The sequence below is a fragment of the Mastomys coucha genome, unplaced genomic scaffold (assembly GCF_008632895.1).
Source record: "Mastomys coucha isolate ucsf_1 unplaced genomic scaffold, UCSF_Mcou_1 pScaffold6, whole genome shotgun sequence".
NCBI classification, from domain to species: Eukaryota; Metazoa; Chordata; class Mammalia; order Rodentia; family Muridae; genus Mastomys; species Mastomys coucha.
Window position 1 is genome coordinate 25,628,004 of NW_022196912.1, and position 18,677 is coordinate 25,646,680.

General features: G+C 41.9%; 1 protein-coding gene across 1 annotated transcript in view; it reads right to left on the reverse strand.

Moving 5' to 3' along the window:
- Positions 1–18,357, reverse strand: part of Rab10 (RAB10, member RAS oncogene family) — a 55,634-nt gene extending 37,277 nt beyond the window's left edge. Inside the window, exon 1 of the mRNA XM_031357539.1 lies at positions 17,658–18,357. Coding sequence (XP_031213399.1) covers positions 17,658–17,784 — 127 coding nt within the window. The 5' untranslated portion in view covers positions 17,785–18,357. The remainder of the gene's footprint in view (positions 1–17,657) is intronic.
- Positions 18,358–18,677: the final 320 nt, after the last annotated feature.

The following is an 18,677-nucleotide window of genomic DNA, read 5'->3' on the forward strand; positions in this document are numbered from 1 at the left end:
CAGTCTTAAATTATTACTATTTTTCAATTCTGCAGGGGCTGGACTCAGAGGTTAAGAGTGCATACTGGCCGGGCGGTGGTGACGCACGCCTTTAATCCCAGCACTGGGGAGGCAGAAACAGGATGATTTTTGAGTTCAAGACCAGCCTGGTCTACAGAGTGAGTTCCAGGACAGCCAGAGCTATACAGAGAAACCCTGTCTCAAAAACAAAAACAAAAACAAAACAAAACAAAACAAATTAAGAGTGCATACTGCTCTCACAGAGAATCAGTGGCCAGCACCCACATCAGGCACTTCACAACCTTCTCTAATTCCAGCCCCAAAGGATCCAAAGACTCTGGTCTCCACAAGCACTTGCAGATATTCACACGCACACTCATACATGGACACACATGCACCCCTGCCACACACAATTGAAAATAAAATTAGGGCCACAGACACAGCTAAACCATTAGGAGCAAGTACTATTCTTGCTGAGGATCTGTTCAGTTCAGTTCCCTGTACTCACGTCAGATGACTGACAACTGCTTGTAAATCCAACTCCAGGGGATCTGCAGACAGACAAACAGACAGACGGACAGACACACACACACACTTAAAACTAAAAATCTTATGTGTTAAAAAAAAAATGTAATTAGAAAGGAAGAAAGAGGGTTGGAGAGATGGCTCAGTGGTTAAAAGCACAGGTTTGCTCTTCCAGAGGACCCAGGATCAATTCATAGTATCCTCATGGTCACACCTGTCTGTAACTCTAATTTCCAGGGCTCACACTCTCACAAACATACATGCAGGCAAAGCACCAATGAATATAAAATAAAAATTATATTAAAAAATAAAAAGAAATCAACCTGGCATGGTGGTACATGCCTTTAATCCCAGCTCTCAGAGAAGGCAAAGGCTGACAGATCTCTCTGTGTGTTGAAAGCCAGCCAGGTCTACAGAGGGAGTTCTAGGCCAACCAAGGCTACACAGAAAAACCACATTTCCAAAAACAAAACAAACCTCAAATGGCTCAACTACAGAGATTATAACCATATTTATAATCCTAGCACCCAGGAGAGTGAGCTAAGTAGACTGCATGTTCCAGGTCAGCCCAGGCTACATAGCAAAATTATTTCTTGAAAAATGCATGTGGAGGCAGAGACAATAAACGAAACATACATGAAATAACTCTTTTTACAGAAGAGGTTTGGGGTATCATTAAGTTTTCTTAGCTGGTTTTAATTAAGCCTCGCCCACACAGTCTGAGAAAATGACTCAGCAAGAATCAGCCCATATGTGAACTGGAGTTAAGCGATTAACACAATTAAGTTAAACACATGTTTCTTAAATTTACAGATAAAGAAGCTTAGAACTTAAAAGACTTAATCAAGTTTAAAAGCAAATTAACTACAAACAGAATCTGACCCCAGGTTCAATATTTTGCTTAATGTATTTAGCACTTAAAGACCATTAAAAAATTATTGTCTCAGTCACTGATATTATTGGTAGTCATATTCACATACCTACTCATCCATTTTACCTTAAAGGTTAAGCCATTCAATATCACTACAAGTTTAAAAGCATCATTTCCTAAGTCTCTAGCCAGAAGATTCCAATTCAAACCTATTCTGCACCTTACCTTACACAGTCATTTCTTTTTAAAATAAACCTAACCATTTCACAGCCCTGTTCAAACCTTTGACAGAATTCAGATCCTTACCATAATTACCAGGCTCTACATGATCTAGCCCACACCAGCTTCCTCAACATCTATTGATTCTGATTACTTCATCCCAGTCAGGCCTGCAACAGACAATCCTTCAACTTTAAAATGGGTAAGGAAGGATCTTCACTAAAACCTTTACATAATTATTTTACTATTTCCTGACCAGGAGGTTCCCTCTCCTATGTTTTCTCTTAATGTCTTAAAGAAGAGACTGAAGATAAAATTTGTTTTAGAGATAATGAAAATATAAATGGTTAAAAGGATTACTTAGACTAAGCTGTAAAAACAAAATAAACTAAACAATCTATGAGGAAAAAGAGCCATCGAGATGGCTCAGCAGGTAAGGACACTTGTCAATAAGCCTGACAACCTGACTGGAAGGAAAGAACTCCAGAGCTGTCCTGATTTCCATACACTCACCCAACACATACACATAAATTAATTAATTAAAAACTTTAATTAGGCTAGGAAAATGACTAGGAGATAAAAGGACTTGCTATCTCTAACCCCGAGGACCAGAGTACAATCCACAGAGTCCACATGGTGGAGAGAACCTACCCCCCACAAATTGTCCTTTGACCCCCCCTTACCACTCCATGACCCCACGCAAATACATACAAAATACATTTTAATTTTTAAAAAAATATTTGTGTTATGTATGAGTATACTGTTGCTATCTTCAGACACACCAGAAGAGGGCACCAGATCCCATAACAGATGGTTGTGAGCCACCATGTGGTTGCTGGGAGTTGAACTCAGGACCTCTGGAAGAGCAGTCAGTGCTCTTAACCACTGAGTCATCTCTCCAGCCCATTTTAATTTTAAAAACTGGAATAAAAATATACACAAAATGCTATGGAATATACATTATTGGTACCTTCATGCAAAGGGCTATGATGTTCCACCAAATGAAAGAACTGCTTTAAAAGTTAGTGTAGAAATATTCATAGTAAATAAACTATAAAAAAACTAGTTTTGCAATCCTGGAAGTAGCTCCTCTTCCTTGCACTCAACAATTCTGTCCCCACATTTAGCGGCACTAAATCATGCTTACTGTTTTATTATCATAAATTCTCACCTTTCTAACTCCAATGGCAGAGTTTGCTAATTTTCCTTTTTTCCTCCATTAACTTTCAAGTTAATAGTTTGGTCTATGTGTCTTCATGTTCTTCTCTACACACATGAAGGTACTAAGGACATCTTTTTTATAAAGGGAGACAGAAGTCAGACACTATGAAATGCCAGCACTAGGGAGGCAGAGAGGATCCTGAGTTCCAGGCCAGCCTGGAAAAACTGTTTCTTCGACACAAAAACCTTTACAAAATCTTAGAAAACCCAGACTCCGTAATAGGATTTTCACAGCTGTGAAATATTTGTCACCACCTCCCTGCAATCTCCATACATACCACATGCCTATAGGTATATCTATCTGACTGAAGACGTTGTCCAACCCCCAAAACCTCATTCATCATGCTCCAGGGCTCAAATGAGGCTTCCTGTGAGTCCTATGCTCCCAGGCAGAGCTAACTAGTCTCTCTTTTGTGCTTTCCATACAATGTTTCCATAGATTACTGAAAAATTAGTTTTTGCTTGAATGTATCATTAAATTGTGGGTTTCTTCATAGAAAAACTTTTTTTTTTTTTTTTGGTTTTTCGAGACAGGGTTTCTCTGTGTAGCCCTGGCTGTCCTGGAACTCACTCTGTAGACCAGGCTGGCCTCGAACTCAGAAATCCACCTGCCTCTGCCTCCCAAGTGCTGGGATTAAAAGAGTGCACCACCACTGCCTGGCAGAAAAACTTTTTTAAAAAATATTTATTTATTTATCATATGTAATTACACTGTAGCTGTCTTCAGACTCTCCGGAAGAGGGAGTCAGATCTCATTATGGATCATCATCATGTGGTTGCTGGGAATTGAACACAGGACCTTCGGAAGAGCAGTTGGTGCTCTTAACCACTGAGCAATCTCTCCAGCCCCCTAGAAAAACTTTCCTATCATTCTCTTTTGGTTTGATATTGTCTTAGGGTTTTATGCTGTGAAGAGACACAAGGACTAAGGCAAGTCTTATAAAGGACAACATTTAATTGGTGCTGCCTTTCAGTTTCAAAAGCTTATTATTCCATTATCATCATGTTGGGAAGCAGGACAGCATGCAGGCAGACATCATGCTGGAGAAGGAGCCAGGAGGAGACCTCTTCCATACTGGGTGAAGTTTGAGCATAGGGCCTCAAAGCCCACCCCTACAGTGACAACTTTCTCCAGCAAGGCCACAAGTCCTAATAGTGTCACTTCCCATGGACCAAGCATATTCAAACCACCACACATATAAACTACAATACCCTTTACATACAATACACCCAACAGTACTTACTAAATAAACCAACCAGTGCTACTGGTTGACAAAAGTTTCAGTCTCTCTCTGTCTCTCTCTTGCCATAATTCAGAATCTAATTGTGACTTTTAATTATAAAGAATCACATAGATGTTCCTTTGAGCTTTGCTCCACTGCTCCAGGAGGCCAGAACATGGGGATAGAGCAACCCCTGGTGGCCCGGAGGACAGGCAGCCATGCCCTCTGCACTGTCCAGCCCGGATACCCCTTTTCTCCACTGGTCAACCTGCTGGAGCTGGTCTCCAGTTCCCAGTCATGCAGCAGCCTCAGGATCACTCAAAGGTTAAGAAACAGATAAGAAACCAGTGAGCTGGGGAAATAGGGGGTGGGTATGGGTGGGGACATCCTCTTGGAGGTGGGGACAGAATGAGAAACAGTCAGAGGGCAAACAGAGAAGGTTGCTATTAGGTGAATTCATTTGCAGATTGCTAAGAATGAGTGAACAGCAAAAAAGATTGGTAAAAAAAATTACTGGTTTGGGGGGAGTTTTTACAAGATAACCTGTAAAAAAAGATTAAGGAATAAAACAAAAACAAAAAACAAACAAACAAAAACCCCAAAAACTAGTGAGCTGAACGCCTTGAAGTCGATTCCTCGCAGGAATGCCTCCAAGTTTGAGTAGTTTCACATGTGTGACTACTAGGCTTCTGAATGTTCCTGCTTTGGAAAAAATACATTTTTATGGTTAACATTACCACAACATGAGTATCTGTATTAAAGGGTTATACACCATTAGGAACATTAAGATCCACTGCCATACACCATTCAAAAAAATTATTCTGTCATGTATGACAATGAACAGAACTGGAGGAAAGGACATTAGGCTCCATGAAGTCAGGCACAGAAAGATGAATACTTTGTAATGTAACTCATATGGTGGATCTTAAAAGTCACGAGTTTCAGGAGCAAAAAAGTGATTAAATGTATTTAGTGGCTGGAATGAAGAAATAGGTTTAGAAAAAACAATGTTTTTGAAAGATAAAGTTTCAGATAGACTGGATAAGTAAATTTTAGTAATCCACTCCATATATGTCATGGTGGCGACAGTAATAATGTATTATATATAACAGAATCGCTACAGATCCTGAATATATTCTATATACACAGTTGCTCAGGTGGCAGATGCTAATATGCTCTATCAAATCTCTTTACAAAGTGTCCACAAATGAAAATACCACAATAAACCCTTATAAATATATATGCTTACCTTTTTTAAAAGAATAAAATTTTAATGTTTAAAACTCCCCCCAAACCAGTAATTTTTTACCAATCTTCTTGGCTGTTCACTCATTCTCAGCAATCTGCAAATGAATTCACCTAATAGCAAATGATAAAGCAAGCTATACTTAGATTATAGTTTCCTAAAATATTCCTGCTCAATTTAACAGTCTATTTTTCCCTTTTCTTGGAACAGTCTTACCCTATAGCCCAGGCTGGCCTAGAGCTCATGACAATCTTCCTTTTTCATCTTCTGGAGTGCTAGGATTTCATCCAGTTGTGAGCCCTACCACAACTGGGTTCAACTTACCAATTTAAAAAAATTTAAGTTTTAACCTTATTTTATGCGCATGAATATTTTGTCTGTGTATATATATCCAAACCACATCAATGCCTACTGCTGGAAGAAGTCACACAAGGGTGTATTGATTACCCTGGAACTAGAGTTACAGATATGGTTGTCAACCACCAGGTGGGAGTAGCCTTGGTTGTGGTGTCTCCTCACAGCAATAAAACCCTAACTAAGGTATATGGTATTGCTGAGTTATCCCTTGAATCACAGAAAAACATGTTTGCCTGTTTTGAGATAGTCTCAATCAGTAGTCCAGGGTATAATGGAACTCTTTATATAGCCCAGACTGGCCTCAAACCCATGGCGATATGTCTGCCTCAACATTCTGAGTACTGGGACTACAAGCATGGTCCACCATGCCCTGCTCAGATAAACCCTTTTTTAGCACGTGTGTACACATGTATATTCATATCCTATCCACTTAAGTAGGCATATCCATATGCACATGCTCATGCCTGTGAAAGTCAGAGGCTGACTCTGAATGCCTTCTTTCATCACTCTCTGCCTTATCTCCTCTTGCTAAACTCATGGATTGGGTAGTCAAGGTAGTCATGTGCTGTCTGCCTACAGAGCACTGGATTACAGGCAGGCTGTCAAGTCCACCTCACTCCAGTCCTTACACCTGCACTCAGCCATCCCCCCCAGCCTAGGAAAACAACATGATTTTTTTCAGAAGAGAAGCTATAACAAAATAAAGAAGGAATGTCATACTCTAAATTTAGTTATGCTGGATTTATCTGGTTAATATTGAAATTATTTTTATTCCCTTAGGCACACACTATTCTTTAGCCACCAGTCACCTAATAGCTCATATTGCTTAACTTACAATTATTCATGTTATAAAATGTTCTATTTAATATGAAAATATTTTATTGTAAAAAAACAAGAAAGACACAAACCTGCAAACTCTGACCTCTCAAAGGAGACTATTAAGTGAGAGTGAGACTGATTCCCCAGACACTCATCTTAAAGGTCAGAGAGTAGCCAGTGTCTGCCAAGGCACTATTTATGCATCTGACATGCGCACATCTGTAGAGGCCCTTTTTGAATCTACTTAATACAGAGAATTTTCTTTGTTTCTTTCTTCTTTGAATTTACTCAATAAAACCCTTTTATTTATCTCCTAAAGTGGTTCACTTACATTTCAAAAGATAAGTCTCCAATAATCCCAATACTTGAGCATTAGGATTAAATTTCTTTTACCCAGACTCCTGTATACTTAGATTACACTTACCCTCAGGCTTAACTATTCTACTGATGCATCCCTCCCACCCCATGTATGCTCAAAATAGTAAACACAAATTTTTTGAGAGGAAGATTAAGAAAAGGTTGTAAAGATTTTAAAAACTAGAGGGAGTTTATTTCTATAAAGTAATAGAATCTGCTGGACAGGTGACATGACAGCAAAACCGCAGAGTCTTAAACTGTATGTACAAATTCACACCAGATAAAATCCCAGCCTGGGGGTTGGGGGAGCAGGTGGGCACTGATGCCTGCTGGGGGAGAGAGACTCAGTTTCTTCAGGGATGCTCTAGTAGATGGCCCTACACCTATGCACACACAGAGAGCATTAAGTGAACTCAGAATTAAAAGAGAGAGAGTACATCAAGCTGAGAAGGAAAAGTTAGAAGGAAGATGAGGAAGATCTGGCATGAGAAAAGTGGGGGAATGGATATAACTCAAACACATTATATGTATATACGAATATTAAACATTTTAAAAGAACAGAACTTAAAATTAAAGAAGCCAGAAAGATAGCTCCGCAGTTAAGAGCACTTGTTGCCTTTGAAGAGGAGCCAGGTTCAGTTCCCAGCACCCACATGGTGAATCACAACCACCTGTAACTTCAGTTCTGGGGAATCTGCCTACCTCCTCTGGTTTATGGAGGCACCAGGCACACATGTGGTACCCATACATACAGGCACTCACACAAACACAGGAAATAAATAACTTTTCTAATTAAAATTAAGCTGGATGTGGTAGATGACACCTTTAAGCCTAGCATTCAAGTAGCAGAGGCAGACAGATCTCTGTAAGTTCCAGGCAAGCCTGGTCTACATAGTGGGTTCCAGGACAGCAACAGCTACACGAGACCCTGCCTCAAAAAAACAAAAACAAAACAAAAATTAAGTTAAAATTTAAAAGTGAAGTTGGTATTTTGATTGTTCATCAGTTACGTCCAATCATAGGGTAACACCTCTGAGACCTTGAACCAAAACAGCCTTTCCCATCACACACAAGCTGGTCATCTTAGGGATTCTGTTACAGTGACACAGCTGATTAATACAGCACATAAATAAAGACAAACAAAACAAAGGAGGTTTTAGTAACACTTGTGTATGGGAAATGGGGTGGGCTCTAACGACAGATCACTAGGTTACTGAGCAAGCATGAAGCCCTGGATTTCATCCCTGGTGTCACATCAACTGCACACTCATCTGTAATGTCAGCACTCAAGAGATGGGAAGCAGAAGATTAGAAGTTCAAGATCATCCTATGCTACTTGGGGAGTTTGAGGATCTGGGTACACTGAAACCCTATCTTTAGCCGGGCGGTGGTGGCCCACGCCTTTAATCCCAGAACTTGGGAGGCAGAGGCAGGCAGATTTCTGAGTTCGAGGCCAGCCTGGTCTACAGAGTGAGTTCCAGGCCAGCCAGGGCTATACAGAGAAACCCTATCTTGAAAAACCAAAAAAAAAAGAAAAAAAGAAAAAAAAAAGTAAGCAAGAAAGAAAGAAACCCTATCTTTAAAAAAACAAAAAACAAAACTGACATACTGCATTAGATGTCAGTGTCCTGGGGCTGGAGAGATGGCTCAGGGCTTAAGAGCACTAACTACTCTTCCAAAGGTCCTGAGTTCAAATCCCAGCAACCACATGGTGGCTCACAACCATCTGTAATGAGATCGGATGCCCTCTTCTGGTGTGTCTGAAAACAGCTACAGTGTACTTGTATATAATAAATAAATAAACAAATCTTTAAAAAAATTGAAAAAAAAAAATAGATGTCAGTGTCCTGGATGTGAGGTTATGAGATTTTCCAAAAATGATATACCACTGGGAGACACTGGGCAAAGTATATGAGAGATCTGTCTTTTTAAACTATATGTGAAGCTACAATATCTTAATAAAATCTTCAATTAGAAATGTGCATAAGCATTGCTATGATACAGAAGAAACAAATCAACAGTACCTCTGTCCCAAGACTGACACACTGTACCCTTCCCAATTTCTAATGTTTCCTAACCTTTGGGTACTTTGTTTTCTGCATCATTATTGGAAACACAATGCTCTGTCACCAACTGTTCTTTCCATTAAAACATTTTTTAATCACTAGAAAGGATAAACACCAGTTACGGATGCTTGCAACCCAAAATACATGGCAATATTTTCAAAGAATATTTTCCTCATTCTTAATTTCCCTTTTGATTTTTTTTAAATAAACGATTCTTTAAAAATTTTTATTTACACTGGTGTTCTGTATGTATGTCTGCCGTATTTCCTGGAACTGGAATTACAAACAATTATGAGCTGCCATGTGTGCGTTGGGACTTGAACCTGGGTCCCTTGGAAGAGCAGTCAGTGCTCTCTACCACTGAGCCATCTGTCCAGCCCCAGGTTTTTTCATTTTGATAGATCTCATGTGGACCCTCCTGCTTCCACTCCCACATGTTGGAACACACATGCACTGCCGTGCCCTTTATGTTGCAATGAGGATCAAATCCATGGTTTCCTGAATGTTCTACCTACCAACAGAGCACAACCATTTCCAGCTCCACCTTCATTTTTTTTTTCACCTTTATTCTCTTTGCAAATTCCTTCCTTCACCAAGCCCAACTTAACAAACTTCAAATTGTATTACTTGCTTTGTTTTTTGAGACAGGTCTTGCTTGCCCTGTAGCCCTGGCTGGCCTCAAACTTGCTATATAGACCAGGTTGACCTCAAACTTCCAGCATTTCTCCTGCCTCTGCCTCCCTGGTTACAGGTGTACAAGTTACATCCTCAGTATAAGTGTATTTGAAGAATTCACTCTATATTTACAAGACTTGCTCTTACCATCTATTTAGGTTCAAACATTCTGCCCTAACCTCAATGTCCTTTCTTGCTCTTTTAAACTCCTAATTAACTTAACCATCTTCATAAGTAGGTTCGTCATGTACATCTATGGCTAATCACAAAATCTGTATTTTGTGCTCAATAAACAGTCCCATTTGTAAACCAAGACTCAGCAGCCTCCACTTTCCTGCCCATTGCAGCTGCTACAACAGCACCACCTGGGCAACCTTGTACTGTTTCAAATTGAAACAGATCTGCAGTATTTCTGCTCCTGTTCTTTCCCTCCTCCAAGCCACAAGGAAGTAAGTATCAGTAGTTTTGTTCCAGTATTTGACACAGCATTATATCCTTAATCCTTAAAGAAGACAGTTCTCTCAGGCATTATTCTCCTCTGTTCTAATATACTCTGAACTCTATCATGCAAAGGATAAATAACCCAAGTTGAAGCATTGCCCCTCCGAGTAACTCCACTCTTTAAACTGAAATTAATGAGTAGGTCTGTCCTAACCTACCAATAGTTTGGGGGTGGGGTGCAGCATGGCAATGAAATTCTCAGAATGAGAATTTAGGGCTCCATGATTGGAGTCCTAAAAGAATCATGCTGGAGTCTAAGTGAAACCTGAAGGTTCTTCCTCTTTCCTCCCACTGTTAGCATTAGCTGTCATCTGGAACAGAAGCGGCTTTCTATGATCAAATGCTCTTTTTAGACAGCATGGTCAAATTTTTCAATAGTCTTGTAGGTTTTGTTTGGTAGTAAGTGTTACATGTCATAAAATTTACCATTTTATAGCAACTTTTAAAAACTAAACCTAAACTGAGCTTGGTGTTACACTACTCTAATTTCAGCAGAAAGGGAAGCAGAGACAGAAAGATCAACACCCAGTACCACCAAAACTTTTTCAACATCTCAAATGAAAATTCTATGTCCTTTAACCATTCTCTCTGCATATCCTTGCCATTAACATCCTGATTATCACTATTCCATTTTCTCTATAAATGTGTCTGCTATAAACACCTCATATAAATATCTGTTTTCTTCCATCTGACTTGCTTTACGTTGTTCTATTTTGTTTTTTGAGGCAGGGTCTCTCTACACAGTCCTGGCTGTCTTGGAGCTCACTCTAAGGCCAGGCTGGCCTTATGCTGAGTCCCACCGGTCTCCATCTGCAATGCTGAGATTATAGGTGTGAAAAACCATATTGGCTATTTTTATAGTTTTGAGGTCCATCTATGTTATAGTGCTTAGCAAAACTTTATTTTTCAAGCATGGATAATCCATAGCATGACTACATATTTTATTTATTAATCATTCATCCATCAATGGGCTTTGAGTTATTTACTGGCATACAAACATATGTGAGTCCCTACTTCAAATTCTGAATAGGTCTTGCCTAGCATACACAAAGCCTTGGGAGTCAGAGTTCTACCACAACTTTTTTTTTTTAACTGCTTTTAACTGTCTTGAGTATAACTTAGAAAGAGACTTACTGGATCATATTCTTCTTGTTGCCCTTAAAAAAGCAAAAACAGGGTCCGTAACCCAGATTAGTCTCCAACTCCCTATACAGCCAAGGATGACCTGGAACTTCTGATTCTCTTCCCTCTTCCTTTTGAGCACTACAATTACAGGTGTGCCTCATCTCACTCAGTTTATGAAGTTCTGGAGAATTAAACCCAGGACCCTCTACTGAATCATGTCCCCCAGCCCCCCCCCTTTTTTGGCTGAATTTCATTAAACAGAGTATGACCATAGCCAGGTTAGTACAGAACTCACTATGTAGCCCATAAACCTTGAAGACACAGATAGACCTTGAACACACAAGCAATCCTCCTGCTGCAGCCTCTTGAGTGCTGGGGTTACAGTCATAAACCGTAACACCAGGCTTGCCTATGCTATTTCCCACAGTACTATCTGAAGTCCCAGCAACGTGTCAGAGATCCAAATCCTCCAGATCGTCAACACTTGCCTTTGTTTCTGTGGGGTACTGGGAGAATAGCCATTTATTCTCTCATACATCCCATGTGTATTACATTACTGAGGACAGAAGCAGAGCCTCACACATGCTAAGCACCCTACATCCCCAGCTCTCCTTTTTTTCCATTCGAACAAGTTTTCACTAACCTGCCCAGAATGTTCTTGCTCTGTAGACTAGGCAGGCCTTGAACCTAAAATCCTTCTGCCTCAGCCTCCCATGTAGCTGGGATTAAAGGCCTGTGCCACCATGGTCTAATAGAGAATTGCCATTCTAATAACTGTAAAATAACATCTCACTGTCTACTCGACCTGTGTTTCTTTAATTATTAATGAGGCTGAATATCTTCATGTGCTTATGAGCCATTTGTACATGTGATTTTGGAGTCAAGTTTACTTAGTTTTAATCTATCCTAAAAGCACATGCTTCAATGAGAAAAATTCCTTAGGCACTCTGGGACTCCTGCAGCATGTGCCTGAGTATCACTGTAAGCTCTCTCTCACATGCTTTATGACAAAGGTTTGGCTCATTTTTCTAAAAAGCAGACACTATATAAAATGGGGTCAGTTGGATTTCATCAACTCTTTTGTTGTTTTCCTTTTATTTGGGAAGATGGTATCTTACTTTGTAACTGGCCTGGAACGTGCTACATAAACTAGGCTGACTTCAATTTGCAGTGATTCTCTTGTCTTTGTCCTGGGTGACAGCATTACAGGATTGAGCCACCATGTCCAGCTTATCCCTGGCCAGCCTGGAATCTTCCTTGTAGATCAGGATAGCCTTAGACTTACATTCTCTGCCTTCTGAGTACTGGGATTACAGGTATGTGCCACCACAGCTAGTTAAATCAACTGATTCTTAAGGAAAAGTAATTTACATTTATTGATTGATTTGACTGTGTATGTGTGTGTGTATGTGTGTGTGTATTGATTTGACTGTGTATGCGTGTGTGTATGTGTGTATGTACATACATACTCTCAAGTGTCACAGCATACATGCAGATGTCAGAGGGCAACTTGGAATTGTTGATCTCTCCTTCTACCAAGTGGATCCCAAGGAACAAGCTCAGGTCATCAGGCTTGGCACAAGTGGCCTTAACTGCTGAGCCATTATGCTGGTCTAATCAACAAGTCTTTAATGGAGGTTAGTAGGATCAACTTATTCTTGCAAAGCTCAGCTAATGCACTCAGATAATAAAAAGATACTTGCCTCTCTCAGAGGCAAGTCTTTATCAACTTAATTTTCTTACATGGGGGCCAGGGACTACATTATTCAGTGAAGATACTATCCTTAGAAAAGTAAGAAATCTAAGTGTGGAGGAAGGATTAAGGACCAAATGACAGCACATCCAGTGGAAACAATACATTAAGAATGTGTGCTTTGGCTGGGGGTGGTAGCTATCTCCTTCAATGCCAGCACTCCAGAGGCAGAGGCAGACAAATCTTTAGAATTTGAAGCATGCCTAGTCTACAGACCGAGTTCCAGGACACCAGTACTACACAGAGAAACCCTCTCTCAAAAAAAAACTAACAGGCTGGAGAGATGGATCAGCAGTTAAGAGTACTTGCAGAGGACCTGGATTTGGTGCCCAGCATCCACATAGTGGCTCCTATCTACAACCCCAGTTCTGGAAGATCTATCACCTCTGCTTCAAAGGACACTAGGCACAAAGTCTACATACAAATGTGCAGACAAAATACTCAAACATATAAACAGTATTAAGCTTACATACACACACACACACACACACACACACACACACACACACACACACACACACTTAATCCCAGCATTTGGGAGGCGGAGGCAAGTGGATCCCTGAGTTTGTAGCCAATACAGAGCAAGTTCCAGGACAGCTAAGGCTACACAGAGAAACAATATCTCAAAAAAAAAAAAAAAAAAAAAAGGTGGGGGGATGTACTTTAAGAACAAATTCTTGTAACTATACTATCATGGAGTAATACTTTCCAGAAGGTGTACTGCCAAGAAAATTATGGTCAAATCAACCAATGAAAATTGTGTACAGCCAGAACCAGTAACTTTCTTAATTACTTTCCAAACAATCATTAAATTTCTAAGACCAGTTTTGCCCCAGAGTGCTTGATGTACAACCACAGGACCTGAGTGCAGATTCCCAACATCCAAGTAAAAAGCCAGGCATCACAAAGGGAATCACAGCACTGGGAAAACTGAAACAGGAGGATCTTGGGGGCTTGCTTGCTAGCAATCAATCAGCAAGCTCAGGGTTCAATGAGAGACCCTATCTCAAAAAGTACAGTGGAGCCGGGCAAGTGGTGTTGCATGCCTTTAATCCCAACACTTGGGAGGCCTAGGCAGGTGGATTTCTGAGTTCGAGGCCAGCCTGATCTACAGAGTGAGTTCCAGGACAGCCAGGGCTACACAGAGAAACCCTGTCTCTAAAAACAAAAACAAAAAAACAAACAAACAAAAGTACAGTGGAGACAACAGAGGCCCACACCTGACCTCATTCTTCGGCCTCCACATACACATCCTTTGGCAACACGAACACACATATACACACAGACACACACACACCCCACAAACTATTCAATTATCAAACAGCTAATACTTATAATTAAGTAAAATGTGATCACAATTTACTTCACAATACTCAGAAAGCAAACTGAAAGTAAAGTATTAAAATAAGTTAGCCCTGGTCCAGTATGTTCTGTATGAAGAGGGTATCACTGTACTATATCCTATGTCTCCTCCTACTTGTGTTCATCATACAACATCCACCTCTTTTAGGACTTAGCAACTACAGGCAAAAAAAAAAAGAAAAAAAGAAAAAGAAAAAAAAAAAGCATAGACCCCTGCCTCTGTATAACGTATTATTCAGATGAACTTAGACTCACTTTTTGTTTGTTAGTAGTCTTGCTATTTGAACCTGTGATCCTCCTGCCTCAGCCACTCAAGTTTTAGAATTAGAAGCATGAATCACCACACCCAGCTGGACTTTAGATTCACTTTGCAGTTGGTTGAATGTGAAACAATAATTTATTTTTGAAACAGTATGCAATACATGGGATCACAAAAACTTACATAATTTCTAATATGGATATGTAAGAATTGAAGTTATACAGAAAAACAAGAACAGTAGTCCTGGTGAGCACTGTCAGAACCATAAATCTATAAACAGCCTTCCTTCAGAGCTGACCAGTAAGAAGCAAAAACCATCCAGCCTGGAATAGATGGGCTGTTGCCTCCCTTGCAGCTCAGTTCTTTGAAACACTTGTAAAGTGACTACTGCTTCATTAGTGCAGGTTTTGATAGTAGGTGTGTATCTCAGTGGTAGAATGCACACCTGAAAGAGGAGACAGGACTCTGGCTCACTGAAAATACTTAGTATTTAACATGTCCAAGTATCTCTAGTTATGTGTATCAACTGGCTACTTTTCTGTTGTTTAGACATATACTGTCAATATATGGTAGCCACTAGCCACATTGGCAACAGAACTGAAATATGCCTAATATAAATTGAGATGGGCTGTCCATATAGCTCCCACACTAGATAGAAACAATGTAAAAATATGTTTGAAATTGGCGGCATATGTGCATCTTCGACGAGTTGAAGGATATTAATTTTTTCCTTTGTGACTACCAAAGTTTAAGAAGATAGCAGAAGAATTCAAAATCTGCAAAGAGCCAAGTTTGAGCTGGACTAAGAATTGTCAGAATTTTGTTCATTTTCTTAGCTTACTTTATTCAAATCTTGTGTCAAAACATCAAATGTTTTTATATCAAAATGTGCAAATGTCAGAGGTTATAGTAAAATTGTTTAGCAGAGCACCAATAAATATTCAAGTAGCCATTATACACAAGACATATTCAATCCATAAAGCAACTTATTCTGTCACACACCAGTAGCAGGAAGACCACATATTCTGCACAAATCTGCACTGTGTTCCTACAAAGTACCTGGCACCCTTGTTAAGTGCTTTGCTCTTGCTGACCTATATTAATCCTCACAAGCACCACACACAGCAGATACATTTTACTCTGCCTATTAAGACATTGTAGCCAAAGTTGCAGTTAGTAACCTGTGGAGCCAGGAATTCAACACAGCAGGTTACATGGGAAACAATTCATATCCCTAAGTCAAAGGACAATAAAGACTATGGATGGAATCAGGACTGGAGGTGTAGCTCAGCAGCTGGCCTACCACCATGAACTTAGTCAAGGCCTAGTACCTGGGGACAGGCAGCTGGGGAGCCGAGTAGCTTTCTTCACCACAAAACTTTACTTCCTACTTTCAACTCACCCTTCTCAAGGGCAGGCTTAAAAAAAAAAAAAATTACACACTAAATTCTCTTTCAGAAAGGCTATCTCCCCTCTGATCCAATTCATTTGTCTTTCAGATTTGGTTTTTTAAACTGTCAGTCCATACAAAGCCCCCCATAATTCAGACTAGTCCACCTCCAGCCTCTCCTCACTGTAGTGCTTTGCATACTACTGTCACCATCTTCATCAGAATGGTCAAGGGGTCTATCATATCGACCACTTATTCAGACGCTTTTAACAGTGCCTAGCATTTGGTGCTCAATAAATATTTGCTGATCTAGCCACCTGACTCACCCAGCTACACTTCAAAGCAAACTCAGTGCTGTAAGTGCTAGTCCACTAGGCAGAGGACGAGTTCAAGCTTCATGATATTTTGACAATCCTGCCCACCAGTAAGGTAAAACAACTCATTCTAAATAAAAATTTGCTCTTTAATTTCAGTATAACCGGCTTTATAAGAATATGCTTAAGGTACTTACAAATATGTCTTAAAGAAATCCAATCTGATTTCAGTATTACTATAAATTGGTTAAAATCAATTAGATTTTCACAATTCTTAAGAAAATCCACTACAGCTGTTTCTCTATATAACCTCACCGTGTTTATCACATTTATCACAAGTTTTCCTGCACTGCTCTAATGCCAAAGCTGAGGTCCAAAAATGAAAGACACCGGATACTTTAAAAAAAACTGGAGGCGGGAGCGGGGGGGGGGGGGGGGGGGGGGGGGGGGGGGGCGGTTCATGTACAGTTACTTTGACAAAATTGATGTTGGTGCCAGCGTCAAAACGACTTTCTTGGAACCTTCCCTTTTCATTTCCGAAACCGGAAACCCATTTAAAAGGTCAACCCCCCTCAGCTTTTATTTCCATACCAAGTAATTCCGAAATATGAGGTGAAAGTACATTAGAAGTCCTTAGAGCCATGACTGACGAACATTTTCCTGTAAATTCTAGCATCAAGTAAAACATGAGAACTTGACTTGATTCCATCGGGTTGAAGACAGAAACCGTCCATCTCCCTCAGACTACTGCTTCTGTTGAGGTCTTGAAAAAGCACTGTGAGCCAACCATGCCAGATTCCCACCCCAAGCACGAAGGGCCTCCGATTGTTTGACACATCAATGGTTCAGTCAAGACAGCCAACTCACTTTCCCCCGCCCCTCTCATTTTTCCTTAATGATTCTGCAACTCTCAAGTTTACTCCAAGTTACAGCCAGATGGAATATTTTCTTTTTGACCTCCACCCCCCAATATAAATTCGGGTCTTTGCCACATAGCCAGTTATTGCTTCAATCCAACCACTAAAATACGTCTATTTACAAATAGCACATCAAGTAACTTCACGCAATCATGGTTAGGGCCAGTCAAGTCACTTCGAGAAACAAGATTCTGGAACGCTGCTAAATGCATATTTTGTGCCAGCAGGCACCGAACAGAGAGAGAAGGAGACTTGAAAGCAAAAGACCGGATGGTAAGCATGGGAAGACCCCGCCCCAGTAAGCGCTATTCCGATTCCAACAGTAACTTAGGTCTGTCGTCTGGAATCGGAATCACTGGAACAAAGGCGTAAATTCCGGGAAGCAAGATGTCTGGAATAAAAAGAAAACGGCTCGTGGCTCCAGAGCCACCCAACACCGTCCTCCCACAGGACTCACCTATGGTGGAAATAAAGGTGGTATTGAAGGCATCGTCCGAAAAACGAAAAAGGACGCAGGTCTTGCCCACTCCCGAGTCCCCGATCAGGAGCAGCTTGAAAAGCAGGTCGTACGTCTTCTTCGCCATTGGGAGGAGCGGCTCGGGTGCTCGCCGCCGGTAGCCCCAAGGGATCGGTGCTGCTCACTACGGCCAACTCCTCAACCCGGGCGTTCTGGGGCCGCAGCAGCCGGCTACGCGTGTGCGGGCGGGGGAAAGCAGCTCTCGAGACGGAGCAGAAGACCTCGCGAACGGCCTCGTCGAGGAAGCCCCGACGGTGGCGGCGCCCGTGCCTCCGAGGGGCGGCGCCCGCGGCTCCGCAGCCTCTCCCAGCCGCTCCGCCCGGTTCCGGGGAGTCGGTCGGGACAAAATGGCCTCCCCTCCCCCTCCGCGCAGCTCGGCCGGGACGCTCCCACGGGCGGGCGGGCGAGCGAGCGAGCGAGCGAGGGGCGAGCTCTACGTCGAGGGAGCGCGGAGGGCTTGAACACGGCCTCCGCCCGGAGCACAGACTCCGCGCTGGGACACGGGCGAGGGCGGCGAGAGGTCTCGCGAGCCGACGAGCCCTGCTACATAACCCCAGGAAACCGAGCCGCCCCGGCCTGAGCCACCTTTTTCCCCGTGCCCTCTCACGCCGGCGTGCGCGCTGCCTGAGAGACGCACGCAAGGACGTACAACCCGCCCTTCTCTCGCGCCCTCGTCCCTGCGGCCCGCCTCTGCGCACGCGCGCGGGCGGGCACGGAGGGCACGCGGGGGCGGGACCAGAGAAGGCGAGGCCGCGGGCGCGCTCCCCGCGGCCTCCTGATTGGGCGGGTGGCTTGACGAGCACCGGGAACTGCGCAGGCCCACTACGTCCGTGTAGCCCCTGCCCTCCCTTCCCTTGCCTTTTCCGGGGCGCCCAGCTGACTGTTGGGATCCTCTCCTCCCTCTCGGTCTCCTGTGGAGGAGCTGAGGATGTTAGCCCCGCGACGGGCGTGGGTGGCCAC